The sequence below is a fragment of the Echinops telfairi genome, unplaced genomic scaffold, assembly GCF_000313985.2.
Source record: "Echinops telfairi isolate 266 unplaced genomic scaffold, ASM31398v2 ScPeMD7_7419;HRSCAF=8457, whole genome shotgun sequence".
Lineage (NCBI taxonomy): Eukaryota > Metazoa > Chordata > Mammalia > Afrosoricida > Tenrecidae > Echinops > Echinops telfairi.
In genome coordinates this window covers 2,647,253-2,667,455 of record NW_022111319.1, presented here as the reverse complement: position 1 = coordinate 2,667,455, position 20,203 = coordinate 2,647,253, and the positions used below count along the sequence as shown (strand labels likewise).

At 36.3% G+C, this 20,203-nt stretch overlaps 1 protein-coding gene across 1 annotated transcript in view; it reads left to right on the top strand.

Annotated features, from left to right (window-relative positions):
• The window catches only part of SH3BGRL (SH3 domain binding glutamate rich protein like), a gene marked incomplete at its 5' end in the record, with an annotated part of 39,509 nt that extends 29,092 nt beyond the window's left edge, over positions 1–10,417 (top strand). The window contains one exon of the mRNA XM_004714139.3: positions 10,156–10,417. Within this exon, the coding sequence (XP_004714196.2) occupies positions 10,156–10,194 (39 nt within the window). The remainder of the gene's footprint in view (positions 1–10,155) is intronic.
• Between the last annotated feature and the right edge of the window lie 9,786 nt (positions 10,418–20,203).

Sequence of the window (20,203 nt, the reverse complement as noted above, 5' to 3'; positions counted from 1 at the left end):
AAAAATTCACTGTCATTGAGACAATGCCAACTCATAAGTGACCCTATAGGACAAGGTGGAACTGGCCCCCATGAGTTTTTGAGACCATAACTTTTATATGGGAGTAGAAATCTCCATCTTTATCCTGAGGAACAGCTAGTGGTTTTGAACTTTCAACTTCCAACTTATAACCACTACTCCACCAAGGCGATCCATTGGCGTGTTAAATCTTGGAAAGGAATGGCGGCACATAGTTTTCTGATACAGGAAAGAATTAGGATAAAATACATTAAAATATAAATATTTTGATATGTGAAGATGTTCACATGGTAGGGTGACTATCTCCAGTGAAACAAGAGGTCTTGTGTTAGCAGTGAAGGAAAAGTTGTAACATTAGAATCTTGAGGGAAATTGGAACGTTTCCTTCTTGAAAATAGATGAAAAAGTCAGGGGTAATAAACTGAAAGGTTAACTGTGAAAGATAGAGGGCCCGGACGAATTTAGAGTTGGGTCTATAGAGGAGTCTATCAGCCTGGTTATAGTGTGTTCTCTATAATTGCTTAATTTTAGGAATAAAAGTAGAGTTAAAAATAGTTGATATTATCAGAAAATGGGCAAAAGAGAGCTTGACATAAATGGGGAAAAAAAGGTCTAGAAATGACCATGGAGATGAAGATTCTACTGGCAACAGGAGCATTTTGAATATCATAGATCAAACTGTGTCCCTATAAATGTGTGTCAATTTGACAAGGCCTTGATTCTCAGTATTGTGTGATTAGTCTCCATTCTGTGATATAATGTACATCATAACCTCTAGCTGTAGTTAATAAACCAGGATTGGATTATGTTCTACATTATTGGATTATGTTTGTTTGGATAATAAGATAGAATTGGGATAGTATACATCAATCTTAAGTCGGTATCATTATTTAGGTCACAGTCATTTCAATGGAATTAATTCTTTGAAACTATGACCTCCAGACCTGAAGAACAGAGGGTTGCAGGGACAGGAAACAAAAATATGATGAGTGGGTCATTATGAGTAATAGTGAGTGGTGCCATTGCCATTTCCACCCCTTGGTTCCTGGAAATTTGAATCCTGGCTATCAGTAAACCAGCACTATGGTGGTTTAGAGCATATAAAGCCTACTAGAAGAACATTGCCCCAACCTTGCAAAGTGTTGCCACCAAGTGGGCACCATAATTGTGTCTTTAGAAATTCATGCCATTCGTACTATCAATACAACTGCTTCACGATGATGGGAAACCAGTGCATTTAATGAGCATCGGCCCATTGCCATATGAAATTTGCTATGAAGTGAGTCCATTGATCTGAAGCAATGTTGTATGAGATACTTTGCTATTGGAAAAGACCTTCAGTAAGCCCATGAAAGGTAGTTTTGGCAGAAGTAGTGCTTACAGGAAAGCAAATCTGTATCCATAGTAAGTGTCTATTCCAGTAAGAAGAAAATGATGCCCTTTCCATGAAGGAAGTGGTCCTATGTAATCACCTGCCAGCAGGTTTCTGGTTGATCCCCTTAAGGAATGGTCTCTGTGCTGGTAGATTGGGCTCTCATCAGTGGCTGTAGCCAATTCAGCTTTGGTGAATAGAAGTCCATGTGGCTGAGCTCATGCATAAACTTCGCCCTTGCCACCATGGCTACTTTGTTCATGTGACTATTGGATAAGGACATGAGTGGCTGGGGAAAGAGGATGACTGGTTTCCACAGAACATATCATCATAGCCACTTGATTGTTAAAATCCTCCTCTGCAGAAGTAATTCTTTGGCGGGGGAGGGGGGGCGCGGCGGCACAACTATCTTCCTCCTTTTTCCCTATTCAGAGAAGTCTATCCATATACATTTCCCCTATACTTCCTTGTCACAGATCTTCCAACCATGCTTCTTCCAAGTCCCTGACCATGCAGCCGAGCCATTAGGCCACATCTTGTGAATTAGTATACCGTCATGCATTTGGCCATTTCACCATCCAAGCAAATTGAACAACCAGGTGTACCACTCAACATTCTGCCCATTGGGAGGCTTTCCTTCATCATTGTGCTTTGAGGAGATCTCAGAAAGGGGATGTAGTGATACTGTTATCCATTTTCAAGTGGTGCCTGCATATTGTGCAGAATCATCAGTAAACTAAGGACAAGTTTTCTGTAGCTCAGTCAACTGATCATAAAGTACATCCCAAGAGGCTATGGGTGTAGAACGGGTGAAAGATGGTTCCATGACAGAAATGGAGACCATAAGTATGCGGGCCACTTCATTTTTTATTTTAGAGAATTCCTTTTATAGTCACTTTTACTTTGACAGATTAATTTCATTACAATTTTAGTACTCTACCACAGCCTCGGGCTACTTTGGAATTTGGGAGCAAAGCCCTGCAATTCTCTGGATAATTATTTTACATTTGAGAAACACCTTATGGCCTGGTAGTGGACCTTAGTAAAGTCTGGACCTCTAGCCATGGACAACCAAGTCACCAATTATCCTGAACTGCCCGCTATGAATTGTGTATTGTCTGACCCACAGAAACATCAATTTGGACATGCAGAGCAGCACTTTGTCATTTATTATAAGTTGTATACATGAGATCAGGCTCAAGGAGGACCTGAAAGTCCAAGTAAATTGCATGCCATCACTTATGTTATATTACCTTTCCCTCTCCAAGTCTGCACCTATAGCCTCATGCAGCTATTCCATGTTCAAGGAATTCACTAGTCTTACCATGTTACCTGCAATTCTGAAGTAATTGGTCTGATTAAAGGATGAAATGACCTTATAACAAACAAATTTGGCACCTGCTAAATGGTAATGCTTGCAGGGTTTGGGCAATGTTATTAACAATTTGTGATATGCAGATAACACAACATGCTTGTTAAAGTGAGGAGAACTTGAATCATTTGCTGATGAAGATCTAGGATTTCAGTATGGATTACAACTCAATGTAAAGAAAGAAACCTAACCCTCCATCGTTGGACCAATAAGGAACATCCTAATAAATGAGAAAAGATTGGATTTTCAAACATTTCATCTTGTTCAGATCTACAATTAATGCTCATGGAAGCAGTAGCCAAGAGATAATATAACACATTGTGTTGGGCAAATCTGCTGCATAACATCTCTATAAAGTGTTGAAAAGTAATGAGGTGATTTGAGGACTAATATATGCCTGACTCAAACCATGGTATTTTCAATCACCACATGTGCATGTGAATGATGGGCATTGAATATAGAAGACCAATGAAGAATATATTCATTTGAATTATGGTGCTGCCAAAGAATATTGAAAGTATCGTGGACTGCGAAAAGAGCAAAGAAGTGTGTCTTGGAAGAAGTATAGCCAGAATGTTCCTTAGAGGCAAAGATGGCTAGACTTCATCTCATGTACTTTGGACATATTGTCAGGAGAGACCAGTCCCTGGAGAAGAACATTCTGCTTGGTAAAGTAGTAGGACAGTGAAAAAGAAGACCTTCAACAAGATGGATTGACACCATGGTTCCATGGATGGGCTGAAACATGACTAAATGTGAGGATGACACTAGACAAGGCAGTGTTTCATTCTTGTTAGAGTAAGCCATCCTCTGACACTATCACGGGTTTGGTAGGCACAATTGTATGGTTATAATATATAAAGATTATAGTAAAGTCATAGAGAATAAGATAGGAGAGAGAGTAAATAAAGGAGTCAGACACATTTTATGGTAGCATGCTCACCTCCGGGAGGGCCATGATCAGGTCCTTGCAGAGAGCGGGAGGAGGAGGAGGGAGGAGAAAGCATCTCCTCTTTATTTCTGACCAAGGGCTATATATCCTTAGGGGCACGATTAAAGGTAACCACACATGTCACAGGAAGGTGCTGTACAATAGGCATACACATCATAGGCAGGGGATGAGCTAGGGGTGTACACATAATAGGGAGGGGAGGGACTAGGTGTACACATGTGACAAGATGGACGGACCCTAGACTCAATATGGCAGCCTAACCTTGGTCATCCTTGAATGGACTTGACCTCCCTGGGTTCTCCTTCAGGGAAACAATTACTATCCTTATCAGAAGGGAGTGGGCCCTACTTAGGGTGGGACAGACTATACAGTCTGATTGTTCTAGATAGGTAGTAACCTCTGTCGTGCTTGCAGTGACCTCCAAGTGTACAGTCGTTTGCCATGTGTAGCAAGCAGCATCTTAGGTTCAGCATATATTTGGGGGAGACAACCTGGAGAAAAACCCTTTTGCATCCCACATATTCTGTTGTACATATGGTTGATATGCGTCAGAGTAGACTTGCAGGAATCTAACAAAATTAACAATAGGAAATACTGTACTCCACCAAGTCCGATAACCTAGAACAAATGGACAAATATCTAGATATACACCATCTACACAAATTAATTCAGATAGATATAGAATACCATAACAGACCCATAAGAAAAGAATAAATATAAGGAATACTCAACCAAGGAAATTCCGGGACCAAATGTCTTTAGAAGAGAATTCCACCAATTATTCAGTGAATATCTGACACAAATTCTACTTAAACTATTCCAGAATATAAAAATGGACAGAAAACTCCAATCTCATTCTATAAGCAAGCATATTTCTGATACTAAAACCAAAATTCCAGACAATAGAATCCAAAACATATAAAAATAATTCAACTTGATTAAGTGTGAATTATACCAGGGATACCAGAATGCTTCAATTTTAGAAAAACAATAAAAGTAATGCAGTCCATAAACCAGACAAAGAAGAAGAGCCACGTGATCATATGAGTAGGAACAGAATACATATTTGACAATATCCAACACCCGTTTCTGATAAAACCTCTAAATGAGATAGGAATAGAAGAGAAATTCCTCAACATAACAAAGGCCAACCATATACTCAATGTAAAAAAAATCTGAAACCATTTCCTTTGAGAATAGGAACCAGACACAGATTTCCAATTAAACCACTCTTATCCAGCGTTGTGCTGGAAGTCTTAGCCAGACCATTATACAAGAACAAGAATCAAGGATAACAAAAATGTTCCTCTTACCTACTTTGGACATGTTATCAGGAAAGACTAGTCCCTAGAGAAGGATGTCATGCCTAGTAAAGGGAAGAGACAGCAAAACAGAGGAAGTCCCTAGATGAGATGGATTGACTTGACGTAGTGGCTGCAGCTCAAACACAATGGGCTCAAACATAAGAACAATTCTGAGGATGGTGCCAGATTGGGCGGTGTTTTGTTCTGTGTTACATAGAGTCATTGTGAGTTGGAACTGACACAACAGCACCAAGCAACAATGATGTTATATGTAGAAAAGGCCAGACTCCACACACAAAAAATTGGAAGCATTTGAGGGATTTGGTAAAATAGCAGGATAAAAGACTAACGCCTCAGAAATCAATTGAATTCCTAGATACCAGCAAAGAAAGCTTTGAAACATACATCAGGAAGATGATGCTCTTTACAATAGCCACTCAACAGATGAAATACTTAGGAATAAACCTAGCCAAAAGAAGAAAAGCCTGTACAAAGAAAGCTACAGAAGAAACTTACATAAATGTAAGAATAATCCCTTTTCATGAATAGGAAGGCTTAACGTCGCCAAAATGTCAAAACTACCTAATACACTCTAGAATCACGGCACAATTCCAATCAAATCCAAACTTCATTCTTAAAAAGAAAAAAGGAAAGAAAAACTAATCACCAACTTCATATGGAAAGGGTAGAAAAGCAGAAAATTCTTGAAAAGTAGAAGTAGGAGACTTCTCACTAGACAACCGCACAGCCACAATAGTCAAAACCGCCTGCTCCTGGTACAATGATAGATACATAAACCAATGGAACAGACTAGAACACAGAGAAATAAATGTTCCCCCTACAGGCAACCAATTTTTGACAAAAGGCATAGAAGCATTAAATGAGAAAAACACAGCTGCTTTAACAAATGATGCTGGCCAAATTGGGTGTTTGCGTGCAAAAGAATGAAGCAGGATCCATACCTCACCTTATGTACAAAAACAAATTCAAGATGTATCCGAGACTTAAATGTAAATTCTAGAGCTATAAGGATCATCAATGAGAAAATTGGGACAAACTTAAGAGCCCTGTGGCAGGGCTTACACAGACTACTGAATTTGATTAAGGAAGGCCACACAGTTGAAGACAAAATAGATGACTGAGACTAACTAAAAGTAAGACATTTTTGTACATCAAAAGACTCCAGCAAGACAGAAAAAATAAAACCGATGTACTATGATAAAACCTTTAGTCATGACACAAAGGACAAGGAACTAATTAATGAAATGTATAGAATTTTGCAACACCTCAATAAGAAAAAACAATTCAATTAAAAAGTTGACAGAACACATGAACAGAGAGTTCCCCCTCCAAATTGCACTCAAATGGCTAACAAGCACATAAAAACATACCCATGATGACTATCCATCCTGGAGATGCGAATTATAACAATGATGAGATATTACCTTACAACCATAGTAATATCCCCATTTTAAAAAAATGGAAAACAACAAATGCTGGATAGGGTGTGGAGAGATTGGAGCACTAATAACTGTTGGTGGGCTTTTAAACAGGTGCAACCATGACGGGAAAACAATATAACCCTTTCTGAAAGAATTACTAATAGAAATCCCATAAGACCCAGCAATCTCTCCGCTGGTTATACACCCCAAAGAAGTAAGGGACACAACACAAACAGACGTATGCTCTCCCATGTTCATTGCAGCACAGTTCACAAAATCAAGAAGTTGGAAACTTCCCCAAAGCCCATCAGTTGGAGAATGGCTAAAGAAGCAGAAACATACGACTGAATAGTATGCATCCTCAAAAAACAGGGATGAAACCATGAAACATCTCATGATATGGGTAGACCTCGAAACCATTATGCTGAGCCAAGCTACTCAATCACAAGACAAATATTATATGAGACCACTACTATAAGGATAAACACCAAGAAAAAGACAGGCTTCTGTTTCTCAGTTCATGTAATCGTCTAATCCATTCTCCCATATCAGTGAAGTGGTGTGCCTCCCTGATGCTCATGATCTATGTACCACCCCTTTACTTGTACATCTTACGAACCACTTCAATAGAGGAGGCCTCCACTTCAAGTGGAGTCAGTTTCTCACATTGGACATCAACAGACACTCCTACAAGGGTGGTCAGTGAACCTTAATGGAAATTCAAGTCCAAAGGTTTTCAGCCGCATGGCTGTCTAGGAGAAGGTAATTTTATTTCTGTTGGTGGGTAAACCATGTGGGACAACCAGTCATTAGGAAAATCTCCAAATTTTATTACGTAGACCCACCACCACTTGTGTTTCAGTTTGCAGCATTGTGATTCTTTCTGTGGTGCTGTGATGCTAGAAGCTATGTGACTGGTATTTCAAATGTCAGCAGCATCACCCAATGGGAACACCTTTCAGTGGAATTTCCAGACTAAGAACAGACTAGGAAGAAGGACTCTGCTGCCCACTTCGGAGGAAGTAGCCACTGAAAACCTCATACATAATGTTGAATATTTGTTAGATACTGAAGGTCTAAGCAATGGACGCAGAACATTGTCAGAGACAGTGCCCCCTAGAGTGGCCCCCTAGAGTCAGAAGGTACTTGAATTATGACTGAGAAGAAGCTGCTTTCTCAAAGTACAGTCAACCACGGTGACATGAATGGAACAAAGCCTGTGAGAGTGGAACTTAATTCTTGATCAGGAGAGGACAAGTGAAACAAATTGGGGGTATATGCATAAAATAATACGGAGTTGTCCGCATAGAATACCTAAAACATATATTATAACAAGGTACAAAGAACAGTAAGAATAATTCCCTACCATTCTGTTAAAAGGGCTGGGGGATATACACACATATTTTTACAAAATTCATACTTAGAGTATTTCAAGGAAATAGCTTTTAACTATAGTTTTAGACTTTCATGAGACCAGCTGAACAGCTTGGTAGGGTGCGGAAGAGATACTGTGTACTGTTTGCGTCTTTTACTGGATATATATATATATATATATATATATATATATAACCTATTCAGAGACTGTTAAAATAATAATTGCACAGATTGTTTCATGGAGAATGGGTTGAAAAGAGTGAGAATGGAAGTGGGGAAAGAATAGATCTGAAATGACCATGTCTTGGACTAAGATGGTAGCAGTAGAGATGGAGAGTAAAGGATAGACCTTGGCCATTTTTAGGGGTAAAATTGACCAAACAAACAAACAAAATTGCTATCGAGTAATTTCTGACTGGGGTGGGAGAGGGTGCTGTCAAAAGGTGGTAAGAGGGAAAGAGATTAAGGTTGATAACTATGAAGTTTTTAGATAAAATTAATAATAATGAGACCTTTGAGGACTAGAAGCAATACCACAAAATAATTTATCTCACTCTAATTTGCCATAGAGTCAATGCTGACTCTTAGCAAGCCTCTGTGGGTTTTAAAGACTGTAACTGTTTACAGGAGTAGAAAGCGCAGTCTTTCTTTCAAGGAGCTGATGTTTTTTAACTGCTGATCATGCAAACATAACTCATAACCATCATACAAATGGCATAAGAGTGACCCTTTGCATAGGAGTTAGCACATTGGGGTGCTAACTCCAGGGTCAGCAGTTTAGAACTACCAGCCAACTCATGGGAGAAAGATGCGCTCTCTACTCCTGTAAACATTTACAACAGGGGTGCTCACATTTTTTTTTCAGCATATGAGCTACTTATAAAACGATCAAGTCAAAATGATCTACCACTACAAAAGTGCATAACATATATTTATTTTTATTTATTCATTACATTTATTCATAAATACATTGAGAATTCTTTATATGTGCAATGTATGTTTATGTACCTTGCATAACCATGAGTCCATATTGCACAACACAATACAATTAATTATGCACATTTTTTGTCATTACCTGAGTTTACTCTGATGACTTGCACTGAATGGAATGAGCCAGGGATGCATAGTCAGGACAGGAACTGCTGACAGCCAGCCTCAAGCACACTTCCAAATGATCATCAGTCATGGTGGAACGGTACTTGGACTTAATGATCTTTATGTGGGAAAAGGTTGACTCACATAAATAAGTAGAGCCGAATAACGCAGTCAAGGAGGTAGCACATTTTCTCATGTTTGGGTACTTTCCCTCTGCCAGTAAGTTCCAGAACTAACTGTTCATGCGCTCTGGACTTCAGCTGAATGTCGGCTTGTAGTGTCAAAATCTCCATATGAAAGTGATAGGTTTTTGTCTTCTTACTTGGTACAGCTCCCCCACTCCTTTTAATACCCTTTCTTATGTTTAAGAGAAAAAAACAAAATCTAAAATTTGGCAGTAACTTAGCTTGTCAGTTTTGCTGCACTTAGCACAGTTATTTGCACAAGCGTTTGACACCTAAGATTGCATCTGATTGGCAGCGCTGTATATCAATTAAGCGACAGGATTGATGATATGCTTACATCTATATTTTTTAATGCCATGCGATTGACTTATTGAGCACCCCTGATTTAAAATCTTGGAAACCTACAGTGGCAATTCTAGTCTGTCCTACAGGGTCACTATGAGTTGGAATCAAGTCAACGGCTGTGAGTTTGGTGTGTTTTGGGGGAATGATCTCGCAATTTTCTTTAGTATGACAAGTTGAAAGTATAAGGTCCCTAGGCACATTGTACACTATGCTTTGCTGCTAACCTAAAATTTGGTGTTCAAACCCACACAATAATAGCAAAAAACTTAGCAGTCTTCTTCCACTAATATTGTAATCAAGACCCTTCGCATAGGAGTTTGCACATTGGGAACTCAAGTAAGCCCTATGGAGCAGTTCTGCTTCATAACGTTGACAGGGGGTCACCATGAGTCAGAAGAGATTCTATAGCAAAAACAAATCCATCTCGTGTGGATTAGAATTGTAATGCAAATAAGTTTTGAAACAAAATCTCAGATATGATTTAGGCAGTCTTTTATTGTTGTCAGTTTCTAGGCAGAAGTTTCTATTTTTCAGTTAAGAACTTTTAAGCAGTTTTTTTTTTTCTGTGAAAGACCAATATTCTGATTTGGACTATTCTTAGACTTTGTGCTAGGCATATTTGTTCTAACCAGAATATGCATGGGTAGATGCTTTGTGATATTTAAATTTATCCAATTTGTTTGTTTTTCCTTTCAGGAAGCAGAAGCCCAGGCAAAGCAAAAGCAGCAAGAATGAACCTTGAGCATTCCCTTTCAAACTTCCTGAAAAGGAAATCTCCAGTGCTGTTATAAAATAGAAAACAACAACAACAATAACAATTATATTGGCTTCAAAATAAATTGGCTTACTATGAAAATATATATTATTTGCTGGTTTTTATGCAAATAACCTAAATGAATGTGTAATTAAAATGTGACTTTTAAATGAGGAGAACAAATAAAAACAAAAGCTAAATATATGTCATGGAATAGTATTATCTATCAAGGCAATGTATGTACGTCAATGATTTTATAAAGGAATACCAATTACTTTTTTTTGGTATCATTATTGCAGCTTAACTATATCTGTAGCTAAACTTGTTAAACAATAAGTAATTGCAAAATAAGAATGAAGGAATTTTCTGATACTCAAATAGCTTCATTAATTTTAGTGAACAAGAATATATACCTTTTTATGTGTTGCTATTATGATTAAAAGTAGTAGCAAGTGATGTTTATGATTTGTCAGTTGTTCTCTATGACGATTAAAACATTCCCATTCTTTTGTAAATGTAACCTCTGTCTACTGAATCACAAATTTCCTTGGATTATTAATTATCCTTTCATTACATAGGAGCCCTAGTGGTGTAGTGGTTAAGCGTTGGGCTGTGATCTGCATGGTCTGCAGTTTGAAACCACCAGGTTCCCAGAGGGAGAAAGACAAAGCTTTCTACTTCTATAAACAGAATCTTGGAAACCCACAGGGGGTCACTACGAGTCATTGTTGAATTGATGACAGTGAGGTGTTTTTTTTCTTTTCATTACATATTTCATCGTTGAAAATAGATGTTTTCCCATAATTGTATTCAATTGACAATGTTTTGACTTACTTCTTACTATAATAGAATCATATTGCCAAGTTGCTGGTCCCAGTGAAATTTGCATATGTATGTCACGTGAGATGTGAGAAAGTCAGTTGGCAAGTAAGTTTAAGATTACATTCTTTACCAAACAGCCCAGACTTGTACTTAACCAATATAAAATAGACTGGCAAAATTGGTTTTCCTTGGGAAGGTCCAAAGATGAATTGTACACTGTTAGTTAAAGCAAATTACTGGTTTTTCCCCATTTGATGTAACTTATTATCATGAATGATACAAACTCATATCTATGAGTTTTTTAATTTTCAGATTAGGCATATTTTGTGTCAGTAAATTAATCTAAACAGAGGTAATTTTTTTTCCTATGACTCTATTCCAGCAAGTAGTACAACATCCAGTGAAAAAAAGGAAAATTTTAAAGCATAATTTTCAAGACTGATGAGAATCATTATTATGCTATTTCTCTCCCTCTCTCTCTCCACACACACGTGTAATTTTAGTTCTGTATTACTTTACTTCACTTTTTTCTTCATATTACTTTATTTTATCATTTGATGTATGCAGGTCTCTGCTTTTACTAATGTCATTATAGCCTTATTAATGACTTTACTGAAATTCAGACAATGCAATGCTTTAAAATAAACATTACTTTTGAAAACATAATTTATGTGTTCTTTGAGTTCATTATTTTAGGTGACTAACGTCTTTTCAGAGGACAAAGAAAAAGAAGAAAGAAAACAATTTTCATACAAATTCTAAGTTTTCTGTTTGGAACTCTAAATTCTGTAGAACATTAGAATCAAATGAAGAATAATTCCATTGATTCCTATAAAAATGAATTGCAGGAATATAGAGCAACCTTTTTAATTCTTTGTAATAGACTATGAAAAATTATTTTATAAATATGTGGCCAGAAATTTGCACTGACCTTCATTAGCTGCTGAGGATGATAATTATAATATTCTAATCGCATTTTTTACTCTACTGTAATATCAAAAAGTTGATGCTTGTTAAAAACAGGTATTCTTCAAAAAAATGAACATCTGAGACATACATATTAGAAAATACTGTGCAATTAACATAAACAACAATAGACTCAAAAGTCACAATTGTGAGGATATTACAGGACCCAGCCTCATTTTTTCTGTTGTGCATAGGTTGCTGTGAGTTGGAACTAACTTTATGATCCATAACAATGACAATAACATACACAAGGAGAATTCAAAACGTTTGTTCAAAAAAACGCCTTTAAAAGATGATGGAATATGTTTTAAAATGTTAATTTTTAAAATGTGTATGTTGAAAAATGGATTTTTTCACAAATTTTTGAAGCTTCCTGGTATACATTTGTTAAATGTTGCTCTGGTTCCAAATTAAGGCCTTTCGTTTTATGAGAACTACATACCTGATAGATACAGGAAAAATAAATGAAATTCTCGATATTGAGGTCAACTTTATAAAGAATTTTCAGAATATTTTCCTGGAAAATACAATCCCACCTAATCTGTAAACTGTTGTTTGTCAAGAGGACTAAATTTCATTCTGTTGGGTGAAGATTTACAAAATAATGAAAGCAATTTTCCAATTAAACAATCACAATGTAACATAAAATATGCCATTTCCTCCCTGTGGTTTGCATTTCCATTCTTCTTTCTTTCCTGTCTCTTTCTTGTCCTTGGGTAAATGCTGCCCTTCTAATCTTAAATGGTTATTATTCTCCTTATAAACCTATTTGTTGTTTAACTGAAAATTGAGCCAGGGTGTTGAATTCATTGAGTCACCAGAAGGGTGAATAAGGGCCACAGTCACAAATGTTCCATCAGCCTCTATCCACCCAGTAAGCCTACCTTTCTTAAATGATTTTAAGTTTTCTTCCATATTTCTCCCACTCTGTTTCAAGATCTTCTAATGTAATCTCTTTCAGGACAGTTGGTAGTGGTAGTCATACATCATCTTATTCTGGCCCCATGATTGTGGAGGCTGATGTTTGCATGGTCCTTTAGTCCATTGAACTAATTGTTTCCATGGATCTGTGATTTTCTTCACTCTTCCTTCCTCCAGATGTGATGAGACCTGAGATGGCTTCTCATGAGATTGTAATACCCCAGTAACTATTCAGCAAAGTAGGATTTGTGGACAATGTTATGCCAAGTAGCCTTGGTGTCCCCCAAGACCATGATCCTGAGACCCCTGGCCCTGTGACTTATCCCCTAAACATGTTTGGTTATATCTAAGATGCTTCTGCAACATTCCCCTTGTATTCTCCACCACATTTATGAATATATTTACAACAGAAGTCAATACACATGTAGGAATATCCTCTGTCAAGCCCCATTCTTCCACACCCACTGAGCAGTGACATACTGGAGAGGGGACTAATTTGTAAAATCTATAGAATGTATCAATACCTCAACAACAAAAGGACAAATAATCTAACTAAGATAAAAGCAGAGGACATGAACAAGCACTTCACCAAAGATGACATTGAGATGGACAACAAAAATGACAAAATGCTCATGATTGGTAACCATTAGAGAGATGCACATCAAAACAATGAGATACCATCTAACCCCAACATTAATAACAAAGTCCAAAAAAACCCCAAAAATGCTGGTTAGGCTGTGGAGGTTAGGGTGTTGGTGAGGCTATATAAATTGAGCAACCATTGTGGAAAATATTATGACACTTCTTTAGAAGTTGGAAATGAAAATACCTGTAACAATTCCACTATTTGGTATATAGCCTAAAGAAATAAAAGCCATGGTATGACTACTTATATGTACACCAATTTTCATCACATTAGTATTAGCAATAGCAGAAATAGGAAACGACCTAAATACCTGCTAATGGAATAGTGGATAAACAAATTATGGTATACACACACAATAGAATACCACACAATGTTAAAGACTAAAGATAGATCTGAGAAATAATATGGTGAATGAAATCTACCACAAAAGGACAAATATTGTATGAAACTATGATTTAAAAGTCAAGAGATGGCTTTCACATAAAAGACATGTTCCTTGGTGGTTACAAGGAATGGGAAGGGAAAGGAGGGTAAATTACTACCTGACAGGTAGACATCTATTAACTTGGGTGAAGGGAGTACAATATAAGAGGAGAGTTACTCAGAAATTAGTCAGTTGAAGACACTAGGAAGAGAGCAAGACTTACAGACAAGAGAGGTAAACGCTGTGATATATACAATCCTGCAATAACCATGTAGATGTATGGTTAGAATAATGTTTTGTTTTTAAATTCACCTGTGTACTTCATTCCTTTGTGTGTATCAGTATTTCATTCCTCCTTATTGCCAAATAATTCCCCTTTTTTTGATATAACCTTATTTTCTTTATCTTCTAAGCAGTTGTTGGATTGTGTCGACACTTAAGTTGTTAGAAATAATGAATTTTCATGTATGTTTTTTGTACGGGAATATTTTTCATCACTTTTGAATAGATAACATAGAATCAGATATGTTAGGTAATAGGGGAGTTCCATATTTAACAGTCTGAGGAATTACCAAATTGTTAATCAAAAGAGTAGCATCATTTTATTTTCACACCAACAACATATAAGGGTTCAAATTTCTCCCACATCCTTGCCAATATTTGTTTTTATTTTTTTTACTATAATTATAGTGGGTATAAATTGGTATCACATTTGCTTATGATTTGCATTTCTCAGATAGATAAAAGAAGATGAGGATCACATCATTTGTATATTTGTCAAAAAAGTCTCTTCAAATTCTTTGCCTATTAAAACAACTTAGTTTAATAAAATCTATGTAACATGAAATTTGCCACTATGATGATTTTTAGTGTAAAATTAAGTGATATTTTATTCACAGTGTTGTGAATCCAAACCCTCAGCTACCTCCACAAGCGTTTTGATTGTCTAAATTTAAAAAATCAGCATTTCTTAAACAGTAACTCCCCATTCCTTTCTTTCCTCAAGCTCCAGTAACCCCTAATCTACTTTTGTCTGAAGGCATTTGCTTATTCTAAAATTTTAACATGAGAGATCATATACTATTTGTCTTTTTTCTAAGTTACTTCACTTAGTATATTGTTTTCCAGGTTCTTCCGTGTCATAGCATGAATCATAACTTCATTTCATTTTATGAATGAATAATATTATCTTAATTGCATTCATCATAAAAGGGGGATTTTATCATTTTGCTATTTGTTTTCGATGTATTTTAGGCCTATTCTATCCCTCATTTCTTCCCATGATGTTTTTATTTTCTGTTGTGAAAAAAGTAATTTCTTTCTGTGTAAACTTAAAAAAATATATAGTCATTGTTGTTCCCATAGGGATTATACTTAATAACCAAATTTATAGAAATCTAGTTTGAATTAATACCAATTTAACTTTAATAGCATAAAATGTTGTTTAATGTGTATGCAGCCTATCCATGTTATTGTTGTAACAAATAACATCTTTATATATTGTGTGTCCAGTAACATAAATTATAACTTTTAATGTTTTATCGTTAAAATCACATAAGACATAACAAGGAGAATAAAAATAGCCTTTATATTTACCCATGAAATTGCCTTCACTGAAGATCTTTATATCTTCATTTAGCTGTGAGCTACTATCGATTGTCCTATTTAAACCTAAAGACTGCATTTAGCATATCTTGTAAGTAACAGCTTTTTATGGGGAGGGCAATGTCTCTTTTGCCATCATTTATGAAAGACAATTTTGACAGTTTCTTTATGGGCAGTTCTTTTCTTTCAGTACTTGAATTATGTCATCCCACTGCCTCTGGCAACCATGGTTTCTGTGAAGAAATCAGCATTTAATCTTAAGAGAATCAACTTTCTTCTTGTGGTTTTCAGAATATTTTTGTGTGTGCCTTTGGTTTTCAATAGTTGATTAAAATGTATCTAAACATAAATCACTCTGGGCTTCTTTCACTTGGAATTTGTGGAGCTTCTTAGATGTGCAGATTGTGTTATTTTCTTTTTCAATTTTGAGAAGTTTTAGCTATAATTTTTAGTTTGTCCTTTGAAATGGATCACCCCCTGTTTTTTGAATGCCTTGGCAGGGGGTTGTTGTTGAAAATGAGACATTAGCCCGATATAATGCTGTTCTTGTTAGGTGCCATTGAGTAGCTTCTGACCCATCGTGACCCTATACACAACAGCATGAAACACTGCGTGGTCCTGCTTCCTCCTCACAATTGTTCCTCCAGCGAATACTCCCTCACCACAGACCAGAATAGCCTTGCTCTCACGCAGAATGCATTGGAAAGTAGATTGTTGCAGATGCAGTTAGGTTAAAATGTAATACTTTATGATTTAACCCCCTTTTGATCCATTTCAAATTTGTTCTAGTTTGTAATATTTTCTGATTTATTTTCAATTGAGGTCTTTATTTGTTTTACTTTGTTATTGTTGTCAATTAAATTTTTTTTTCCTGTATACAAAATCCAGGATAGGTAAAAATATAGATATGACAACTGGATTAATGGTTCCTTAGGGATATAGCAATGGAGATTTTGGTGAAATAGGGAGCTAATTACGATGAGTACAAGAATGAAGAAAATGTTATAAAACGAATTGCAGTGATGATTGTTCAACTCTTATTGATATGACTGAACTATATTGAATTGTATTATATGTGAATTATATACCAAAAACAGTGTTTAAAAGCAGAGGTAGCAATATTAATCTCATGTAAAATGGATTTCAAGTCAATTAACATAAAGGAATAAAATATTAGAACAAGAAGACATAAACATAGTAAACATACATAGCTCCAGTGAAATTCCAAAAGGCAAACTCACTGATAACAAGTCAATTCTGATTCATAGTGCCCTTATAGGATAGGGTAGAACTTCCCCTTTGGGTTTCTAAGACTATATCTTAGAGATATAGTAGAGAGCTTTGCCTTATGAAATATACATAAGATTAAATCCTTATAAAGTTTAAGTGGGAAATAGAAATAAATAACAGTAGGAGACTTCAACACACCCTTCTCAACAAAAGCCAGATTATCAAGAATGGAATTCAATAAAGAATTAGAGGAACTAAAGAACACATTTGACTACCTTGATCAAGATATAAACAGAGCACTCAACCCAACAATAGCAAAAAATACATTTTTCTTCAGCACACATGATACATAATCTAGAATAGAATACATGTAAGGGCATGTGTTAGTCTGGGTACATTAGAGAAACAAATCCAGAGAAACTCATATGTGTAAGAGAGAGTTTTATATAAAGGGTAAGTGCACACGAAGAAAACATCCCAACACAGTGCTGCCCAAGACCATAAGTCAACATTAGCCCATATGTCTGACACCAATGAACAAAGTCCTCCTCCATCTCACAAAGCACACACAATGACGCCGACTGCAGGAGGAAAGCTGAATCAGTAAATGTGTAGGCATCTCAGCGCTGGCAGGGGTCTCCACACGGCTGCTCCAGCACCCAGGGCTGCATCGGGGTAGGTCCATGTGGCTTCTCCTTGGGGATGTCTTGCAGGAAGTCAGCCTTGCTAGCTGAAGCAGGGAACTGGCTAAGGCAGCTGCACCCTGGTCCGACCATCAGAAAGCAAGAGACCCGAGAACTGGAAAGGCGACGCTCAAGGAGCCATTTATCCTTCTGCTCTTCAATTAACCCCACATGTGTTTATTGGCCAGGTTGGCACAATAAACTTTAAGTACCTCAGTACATAAAACAAGCCTTCAAGAAATCCTCAGAAAAATGAGAACAATAACATAATATATCCAAACCTTTGAGACACGGCAAAAGAAATTATAGGGCAATTATAGCAACCAACAGATCTATGGGAAAAAAGAGGAGAAATCTAAATCAACACATTAATACAACACATCCAACAATTAGAACAAAATCAATAGCATAAACCCTTCAATAGCAGGAGGAAAACACAAACATTAGAGCAGAAATAATTGAACTAGAAAACAGTAAAACAATAGGTAAAATCGACAAGAAGTTCTTTAAAAGGATAATCAAAATTGACAAACCACTGGCAAATTTATCAAAGGGAAAAAAGAAGAGCCTCATCTAGAATTAAGAGATGAACGTGAGGCATCACAACATATCTGAATGAAATAAAAAAAATAACAAACCCTACTATGAAAGACTGTTTATCAACAAATTTGTTACTTATAAGAAATTAATAAACACCTAGAAAATACACCTTCTACCCAAATTTACACGGTTTTAAAAAACTCAACAGACTCATAACAAAAGGAGGAATAGAAAAGATCATATAGAAAGTACCAAGTAAAAAAGCCCAGGCTTCAGCAGGGGATTCTACCAAGTATTCAGTGAAGAATTGTTACAATTTTCCTAGATTATTCCACAATATAGAAAGGGACAGCAAAGCCCTAAACTCATTCTACGAAGCAGGCATAAACCTTGTGCCAAAATCAAGCAAAGACCCCACAAAGACAGAAAACCACAGCCTTATGGACCTAGATGCAAAAAAAAAAATTCAACAAAATTATAGCCAATAGAATCCAAAATATGTAAAAAGAAAAATCACCAAGATCAAGTCTGAGTTAAACCAGGGATGCAATGCTGTTTCAATATTAGAATATCAATCAATGCAATGCAGTACATTAACAACTCAAATAATAAGAACCACATGATCATAACAATAGATGCAAAAAAGGCATTTGACAATATCCACCACACATTTCTGATAAAACGACTCAGAAATAGGAATAGAAGGGAAGGTCCTCAACATAATAAGGGCCATATATGAAAAACCAATGGCCAACATCATGATCAACTGGGGAAAATTTTAAACATTTCTCCTGAGAATGGGAACCACTGAAACAAGGAGACCACTGCATCAAACCTCGTATTCACTGTTATGCTGGAAGTCTTAGCCAGAATCATTAGACAATAAAAAGAAATCAAAGGAACATAATTGAGCAAAGAAGTGAAACTCTCACTAGATGCTGGAGATATGATTTTATGTGTAGAAAAACCCAAAGACTCCACAAAAATACTGTTGGAAACAATTGAAGGATTTGGTAAAATAGCAGAATTACTTTTCTCTATATAGATCTTTTGCTTCTTTAGTTGGTTTTATTCCTCAGTATTTTATATCTTGTGTGCTTCTTGTAAATGGTATTGATTTCTTGGTGTTTTTTCGTTGCTCTCTTTGCTTGTGTACAGGAATCCAATTGATTTATGGTTTTTAATTTTGTATACTGCTATATTGCAGAATCCCTTGATTGTTTACAGTAGGGATCTTTTTGTTTGTTTTGTTCTTTTGTGAAGGCTTTTTGGCTTTCTATGTATAGAATCATAACATCCACAAATAGTAAGAGTTTCACATTTCTTTGCCTATTTCTATTCCTGTGATGTGTTTATGTCACTTGGTGACTCTACTACCAGCACCATGTTGAGTAAGAGTGGTGATAGGGAGCATCCTTGTCTGAAGCCTGCTTTCATTGGAAATGTTTCTAGCTTTTCCCTGTTGAGTGTGATGTTGGCTATTGGTTTTTCGTAATTTGTTTTTGTTCTGTTGAGGAATGTCCCTTCAATTCCTCTTTTGATGAGTGGTTTGATCAAATATTGGTGTTAGATATTGTCAAATGTTTTTTTGCATCTATTGATATAAACATGTGGTTTTTATCCTTTGCCTTGTTTATGTGGTGGATTACATTTAAAAAAAAAAATGAACCATACCTGCATCCCTGGGATGAATCCCACTTGGTCATGGTGAATTATTTTTTTGATATGTCATTGGATTCTATTGACCAGAATTTTGTGGAGGATTTTAGCATTTATGTTCATAATTTTCTAACTTTGTGGGGTCTTTGCCTGGTTTGGGTATCAGTGTTGTTCTGGCTTCATAGAATGAGTTTGGGAGTTTGTTGTCTTTTCCTATGTTCTGGAATAGGTTGTGTTGCATTGGTGTCAGATTTGCTCTGAACACTTGGCAGAATTCCCCTGTGAAACCATCTGGTCCTGGCTTTTCTTGGTTGTTAGTTTCTTACTGACCTTTTTGTTATGGGTCTGTTGAGTTTTTCATTATCTGTCTGCATTCAATTGAGTGGATGATATATTTCTAGGTATCTTTCCATTTCTTCTACATTGTCGAATTTGACTACAGTTTTTCATCATCGTGTGTTATTATTTTTATTTCATTTGAATCTGGTGTAATA